The 7,326-nt window shown below is 62.9% G+C and overlaps 1 protein-coding gene and 1 non-coding gene across 2 annotated transcripts; one reads left to right on the top strand and one right to left on the bottom strand.

The window, feature by feature from the left end:
* The first annotated feature begins 526 nt into the window (after nt 1-526).
* LOC112973709 lies at nt 527-621 on the top strand. Its single transcript, XR_003256051.1, has one exon. It is a non-coding gene; the product is annotated as a small nucleolar RNA U13 (small nucleolar RNA).
* Nucleotides 622-2,653: 2,032 nt separating this feature from the next.
* LOC112973679 (RING finger protein 122-like) lies at nt 2,654-6,097 on the bottom strand. The gene is made up of 5 exons (XM_026081833.1): nt 5,907-6,097; nt 3,615-3,660; nt 3,304-3,345; nt 2,830-2,909; nt 2,654-2,747 (listed from the first exon to the last, which is right to left on the bottom strand). The coding sequence occupies exons 1-5, from the start codon at nt 6,014-6,016 to the stop codon at nt 2,654-2,656; spliced, it is 372 nt and encodes a 123-aa protein (XP_025937618.1). The 5' UTR covers nt 6,017-6,097.
* Nucleotides 6,098-7,326: the final 1,229 nt, after the last annotated feature.

Raw genomic sequence — 7,326 nt, 5'->3', positions numbered from 1 at the left:
GCCCCCTCTGACAGGAGCGGCCCGAGCTGCGCCAGGGCCGCCTCGGCCTCGGCCCCGGCCCGCTGCCCCCCGGGTCTCGGGGCCTGCGACAGCCTGCTGAGCTCCGGGGCCCGCCCGCCCGGGGGCCCCTCCCGCTCCAGAGCCCCCGCTCGCCGGCGCAGGGCCCCCCCGGCCCCCGAGAGAAGGGGTCGGCTGCCGCCACCGCCCCTAACGGACAACGCCGGCGCCGCAAACCGCGCCGCACCCGCGACACTGTCGCGAACACCGCCGTAAAGGTGGAGGGAGGGGGCGTGGCGGATAGGTGCATAAATTAGCATGTTTAATATCGTGCTGTGCTGCCGCCGCCGCGGGCCCGTTTGCGGGGCAGAGGGGCGCTGAGGGCCCCGAAGGGGGCGAAGGAAGCGGGGGACGCGCGGAGGGAGCGCGGGATGGGGCGGAGCGGGGGCGGCAGGGAGTCTTTCGCCTCGCCGTGACCTAGGGGCAGGGGGCGCGGCGGGGTGGGCGGCGCGCGGGAAGCGAACGGGTGATCCTTCCGGTTCATTGCAAATGATGARTGGGAGCGTCACGCGCATGCGTGAAATGTGCCGACCTGGTTACGACAGGGCACAGCCCCATCTGAGCGGCCGGGGGGAAGTGCGCGGAGGGCCCGCGTCACGCGAACGTCATTTTCCCGCGAAAAAGGGGGGGATTCTGCTCAGGGAATGCAAAGGGTGGGAAAAAATCAGTGTGTTAGTGATGAACTCAGCGGAGCAGCGCGCTTTGGGGGCTAAACGCTGCTGGAGAGGACACCAAAACACAGCTGGGCCCCCCCCTTGCTGAGCACAAGTGGATCCTTCCACCCCTCCCTAAGTTGGGAGGGCTGAGCACAACTTGGGGGGCCCCCAGGCACAGCTGGATGGGACCCCAGGCACAGCTGGACCGCAGTGCGCTATAGTGGGGTCACAGCTGGGTGAAACCCCAGCGTGCAGCAGTGGGGACCCCTGGGCACCGTCGGGGCCGCAGGCACAGCTGGATGGGGGCCCAGCCACGGTAAGCAGGGGGTTCCCCCCCAGGCACAGCTTTTGGGGAACCCCCTGGGCCCCGGTGGGGCAGGCGCACCCAGATGGGGACCCCCAAGCACAGCTCCATGCAGGCCTGCGCCCTCCCTGTTCCTTGTTGGAAACAGTCAAAACCACCCTCGTGCCGTTTCCAGCTCGGTGCTAACCTCTGTGCTACTTCCCCTTTGGAGCTATTTCCAGCTTGAGGCTATTTCAGGCACTTTGGAAACTCACCGGCCACATCCGGCTGCGAGGCGGCCGTTCCCAGCCTGCCCCGACAGGGTCGCAGCCCCTCGTGCAGCCTCGGCAGAGTCCCCCCAGCCTGCTGGTCCCCCGCACCCCCCCCGATCAGCATGAAACGCTGCCAGGGCCATGCTGGGCTCCCCGCACTCATGGGGACAGGCGCAGGCACAGGCTCCCTGGGGAAAAGGGGCTGAAACTCAGAGCCTTGCGCCTAAAGAAACACCTCAGCCCTTGACTGCGTGCTCCGTTAAGCGTGTCTTTTGCCTGCAAAGTAACACTTGATGTTGTGCTTAAAAAAAAGCATTCCTCTGTGCCAGGCGAGGTGGTACCAGGCTCCGTCTCCCACTTTTCTGGCTGTCTCCGTATGTGCAATACGGACACTTCACGCTGCCAGACGCCAGCACACTGCGGCGGCAGCAAAGGCACGTCCAAGTCGCGTCTGTTCACCAGGGAACCGCTTGTTACCGCCACGCGTCCCGGAGGTTGCACATTACTGCTCTGCCCGCAGCTCGGCGAGGGGCTTCCCGGGCTGCTCACTGTCCTTTAGAAGCAAAATCTGCCCATAAACCATTTGGTAGGTGCAAAGGCTGCCGCTGCACTGCCAGCGCAACAGCCTTCCCGCGCTGGCAGCTGGTGACACGGGGAGGGTGACTTGTCACCGTGTCACCCCGTGCTGCAGCGGGCCAGGGGAGCTGGCCCAGACGAGGGGATTGGGGTGGATGTGGACTGGGCACAGCTTCGTCCTGAGCCTCTCGTTTCCTTTAGAAGCAACAACATATTTTTTTGTGCTTCCCCAAAACACTGCCAGGCTCTCCTGGCCCCCAGCAAGCACTCACAGCTGAAACCGGCTGAGAAATCTTCCATTTAATCAGTGTTTTACACAAAACTGTACATCCTCCACCCTCCCGGGTGTGTAGGAAGCCTGAGAACGTCTGGAGAAGATTACGTACAAAAATACTATGTACAGTGAAAGGCAGCGGGAGGAGACGGGGAGCGCGGGGGCACGAGCCCGCGGCCCGGCGCCCTCCCCGCCTCCACGACGCGGCTTTGCTTTCCGCGCGCAAACCCGGAGCTGCCAGAGCAGTTCCCCTGCCCCGGGGCGTCCCTGGGGGAAGCCAGGGACAGCCTGGGGGGGGAAAAAAAAAAAAAAGAGAAGAAAAACCAACAAACAACAACCTCCGAGTTAAAAATCCCAACTAAACGAACCCGAACTGCACCTTAGAGCTGAGCTGTCGAATCCCGGCTGCCCTCGGGGCTGCGGGGCAGCTCTTGGTGCTGCTCAGCCCCTTGCGGGCAGCGGTGCGGAGCCCCTCGCGGCCGGCCCTGGAGAGCCCCTCGCGGTCCTGCGCAGACCGCCGGGAGCAGCGGGCCCCTCACACCAGCTCGTCCAGGAGGGTCCCGCCGCCCGCGCGGGGCTCCGCGCACATGGGGCAGACGCAGCGAACCTCCAGCCACTTCACCAGGCACCTGCAGCCGGGAAAGCCGGAGGTAGGAAGGGGAGGAGGGTGCCAGTCCCCGCCGAGGAAACCCCCCACCGGCCCCCACTCACTTTCGGTGGAAGGCGTGCTGGCACGGCAGCACGCCCAGCTCCTCTCGCGCTCTGAAATCCTCCAGGCACACGGCACAGGTCTGCTGCGGAGGCGACGCCAGGACGGTGAGGAGGGCCGGTGCCGACACGCGGGACCCGGCACGATGCCTTCCCGCCACACCGTGTCCCAGGGAGCCCCTCTCCAGGGTGTTTCCAGATGGGAATTTGGCTCAGTTCCCAAACTGTCTGCAGGAAGGGTGCTTCCCTCCCCAACCTGGCCACGTTCCCCATCGGGCGCGACAGCCTGGCCTCATTCTGCTCGCAAACTGCCCCAACCCCACAAAGCGGCAGAGAGGTCGCCCCCGGGCAGCCGTCCCCATGAGCCCCAACCCCCCGGCGGCTCCGGACGCCTCGAGCCACGCAGCTTCGAGGCCCTGCTCACAGCCTCTGCCAAGCGCAGGGCCCTGGGTGCCCCCAAGCCGCTGTCCCACTCACCCCATGCACGTTCAGCTTCCTGGCGTCGCCTTTCAACACCACCTGCACGGGAGAAGGAGGCGGCACATTTAAACCCAGCGCGGCCAGAGAACAATCCTGGCAGCTGTTTTAATTAAGCGAGCGTTTAACGCAAGTCCAGACCCGCAACCCAAGCCCAGCGGCAGGCCGGCAGGTCCCGCGTGCCCCAGCACTGCGGGGAGCAGCCCCCTACCCCGCTGCTGCCATCCCCAGCACTGTCCGACCCGCCCGAAAGCTCCCAGCTCAGCCTTGAATCTCAGGGGACACATTTAGGAGCCAACCGTAAACTTTACCTCCTTGTATCCGAATCTTTCACTCTGAGCCTGATGCCGAAGTTTGCTAGTGAGGGAGAGAAAAAGCACGCAGTGAGTTTCAGAGCATCCTCCAGGGAGCTGGTTAGTTGGGGACAGTCGCTTCTGGACAGTCCAGCCCCAAAAATTCATACTGTAGAGCCAATGCGTATCAGTGCCCCGGCCGTCGCCCCGCGTGGGGCTGTCACAGCCCCGCAGCCCCGTGCCGGCTCCGGCGGGCCCCTGCCGCGCTGCCTGTGCCGCGCAGCACCCCACGCCGCCGCGGGGCCCGCAGGAACCGGCGGCCGGCGGGCGATAAGGTCTCCCAGCCGCAGCCCCGATTGTTTCGTTTCGGAAGTCATTAGAGGTCCAGGAAGCGCCGTATTTCCAGCACTCGCCGGCTGGTCGGCAGCTCCCAGCCCAGCCGCTGTGGCCTGGAGCCGAGCAGAGGGGGCTGGGAAAAAACGTCCTGCAGGAAAATCCAGCAAGATGCTAACGCTGGGGGCAGGACGCTGCCCACAGGCCTTTGCTTCTGCTGCTGAGGCACAACGTGCTTCCACTTGTACCTGTGCCGGGGTTTCACAAAAACGCCTCTTGGCTAGGAGACGCTTTTCCCTTTGCTTTGCAGAGCTGCTGCAGCAGCCCGGCGGGCTCCTCCCCAGTGACCACCCTCCCTCGGACCGGGCACGGGCCGGGACATGGCTGGGCGCGGGACATCTTTGCAGGAGGCTCTGAAGGAGAGCAAGGCCAAATGCAGGGTATTCCTCCAAAATCCAGTGTCTTGCTACCACTCATGCGCACGCAGCCCACCCCGCGGCCCCCTCCGAGCCCAGCAGCTGGTTTACGTCAGCACAACCCAAGGGCTGGCCCGGCGCCACGGCAGGGGACGGGGACGGCGCAGGGAGCGGCCGTGCAGCACCAGCTCTTGCTGGCCCCAGAGGGTCCCAGGGGTCAGAGCTGTTTTGCTCCCTGCTGCCAGCAAAAGCCCTTTGCAGACGTGCACGGGGCAACGGCGGAGCTGGGGCTTCCCGCAGCAAAGGACTGAGCTCCTTGGGCCCCAGAGGAAAAGCCAGCTGCTGCCTCGACTCCGAGTTTAAAAATAGCCCTCTCTGCGCAGGGAGGGTAATGCAAAGACACATCCTCTCGCGCGCAGCACAGCCCCGGCCCCTGCCCACACAATGCGGCCGTCCAGGAGCCCCTTCCTGCCGCTTCCTGCCCTGCTCCGGCCCCGGCAGGAGCGTGGGGCTCTGGGGATCCCGCCTGGAGCACCCGAGCCCCCTCCTTGGGGCAGCGGCACAGATGCTCCTGGCAAACCCTTCCTAGCACTTTGGGGGGGAAAACAAGGAGGCAGCAGCAAGGGCTGGGGGGGGCCCTGGCGTCCCAGGCGGTGCTATCGGTGCTATCGGTGCCCCGGGTGTGGGTGCAGCTGCAGTCCCGGCAGCGCGGCGGGACGAAATGGTCCGGCACCGCAGACACCCTGGGGAGCACTCAGGGATGGGGATGCCACTCGGTCACCATCCGGCTGCTCCAAGAGGGATCAGGTGGCAAAAGCTTGTCGAAGGTAAAAGGGAAGCTGCTGCTCAGAGCCAGCCCCTGACATTTAACGGTGCGGAGGAACACAACCCCTGAAGCCTGCCAGATAACTTTTCGGAGCCGCAGGCTGAGTGCTCCCAGCGCCGTGCCCCACGGTCACACCTCGCACCAGCCCGGGGCCGGCAAGGGTCACCTCCGGAAGCTGTAAGGAAAGCAGGCACATGGCTCAAGTGGGGCCAACAGGTCCTAGCAACACAGGGGGAGATTAAATGGTTCTAATTTGCTTAATAAAAATAATAGCTATCAGGATCTAAGTGGAGGTTACAGGAGGCCTTGGAGAGACTATTAATGGCAGCCAAAATTGGCCTCTGATCCCTCAGCCGCTGTTCGTGCCGTGCTCACTGCTCCCTGCGTGCCCGTGGCTCTGCCCGGGGCCACTCTGCCACCAGCGTCCCTGAGTGCAGCCCGCTGGGACCGTGACAGCCCTTGGCTAAGCCCGAAGGCACCTCCATGCCACCAGTGGGACCAGGACCTCCAGCAAGGACATCTCACCTGAACCACCAACCTGCCCAAGGCACCAGGAGGGGGATCAGCATCTTCTCTCCAGGCTGTGAGTACCGGCACCGTGGGCTGTCACCTCCCTCGGTACAAGTCTCAGTTTTCTTTCAGCCAAATCCCAGCCAGCTGGCTGGAGAGCCATGTCCCCAGGTCGTACGTGTCCCCAAGGCATGGAGCCACCTTCCCCAGCAGGCCCCAGCTCACCTGATGAAGTAGCAGCAGAAGATGAGGCTGAGCACGAAGACGAAGATGCCAGTGCCAAAAATGACCATGTAGATGTTCAGCGGCAGGTCCTGGAAAGTGATGGGAGGCATCGTGCACGATTTATTGGTATAAATCAGCCCCAGACCGCAGAAGCACCCTTTGCAGGGGGGAGAGAGAGAAAAAGCAGCATTTAGAATGAAAGAGGGGAAAAAGAGGGGAGGAATGGAAGAAGATTAAGACTTACCCTTTATCATGCCATACAAATATCCAAGATAACCCACTGTGCTCTGTATGGAGCTCTGTATGGAGCACAGAGAGAGGGACGTGGGCTGCAAAGTGCCAGAGCCTGGGGCCAGCGCGGGCTGCGTCTCTCGGAGCCCAGGACCCAGGGCTGCACAACGGCAGCTCGTTACTGTGCTCTGCGGGCTCTCGTTAGCCTCTGGAGACCCTGCAGGCGGCTCCTCACACGCAGGCTGCTTTGCGGGTCATGCAGAGGGGCTGCAAACCCCCTGCTCTGGTTTCCCAGGGCAGCATCCCCAGCCGACGGCAGCCGTGCCGGGAAGCCCCGACAGGGAGCAGCCGCTCCGTGCCCTGAGCCCCGTCCTCGGAGCCGCCGTGGCCCCCGGGAGCAATCCTGCCTGCTCCATCCCCTGCATCGCCTAGCAAATTGCTATCCAGAGCGACTGCAGGTTTACTGTGAAAGCGGAGAGCGCCTGGGCTGATTACTAAGTCCCCTCTGGAGTCTGCAAAGTGGGCAGAAAATATAAAACCAAGACATCATCCTGTGGCCTGTAAATCGAAGATCTCTCCAGGAGCAGCAGCCCCTTAGAGCGAGGCTGCGCCAGCACTGACAACAGCCACCGCTGTGTTACCAACCGCAATGACTAAACCATCCTCCGGCAGCATGAACGTACCCAGGGCAGAATCCAGGCACCTGAAGAAAAGGAGGCCCCATGCATTCATCTCCATAGGAATACATGGAAATCAAACGGGGATTTATGCAAGGACAGAGGGGGAAAAAAAAAAAGCTTGAAAAACAAGAACAGCTTGTCACTGCCTTGCAGGAGCCAGAAGCAGCAAGTGACCGGGTCCTTCTCAGCTCCAGGAGAAGCGATGGGTCCGCACGTCCCAGCGCTGGGAGCACGTGGCAGCACCCCTAGCAAATTCCCCTCTGGAGCAAAGACGCGGCCCCCAGCACCCGCCTGACACAAGCCGCTACTTCGGCTGCTGCCTCTCCCTCCGAGTCTGACACCGTGGTGGAATATGGAGGAGGGTGTTACAAAATACCCAGGAACAGCGAGAAAAGATGAGAAGGGTTCACACCTAGCAAAGGAGGAAAAACACAAGGAAAACACCAAACCCACTGCAAACTGCCTCTTCTGGGAGTTGCTGCAAAGTCAAATTCTAGCACAATAAGCAC

Source organism: Apteryx rowi, unplaced genomic scaffold (genome assembly GCF_003343035.1).
Source record: "Apteryx rowi isolate R43461 unplaced genomic scaffold, aptRow1 scaffold_56, whole genome shotgun sequence".
Classification (NCBI taxonomy): Eukaryota; Metazoa; Chordata; class Aves; order Apterygiformes; family Apterygidae; genus Apteryx; species Apteryx rowi.
This window is presented reverse-complemented; position numbering and strand designations above follow the sequence as displayed.

Excerpts from the sequence above, each read along its gene's own strand:
- LOC112973679 (XM_026081833.1), bottom strand. The coding sequence starts at position 6,016 with ATGCCTCCCATCACTTTCCAGGACCTGCCGCTGAACATCTACATGGTC. Across the intron at positions 3,661-5,906 it reads TTCTGCTGCTACTTCATCAG|CAAACTTCGGCATCAGGCTC; the intron begins GTGAGCTGGGGC and ends CTCCCTCACTAG. Across the intron at positions 2,748-2,829 it reads CAGCACGCCTTCCACCGAAA|GTGCCTGGTGAAGTGGCTGG; the intron begins GTGAGTGGGGGC and ends TCCCGGCTGCAG.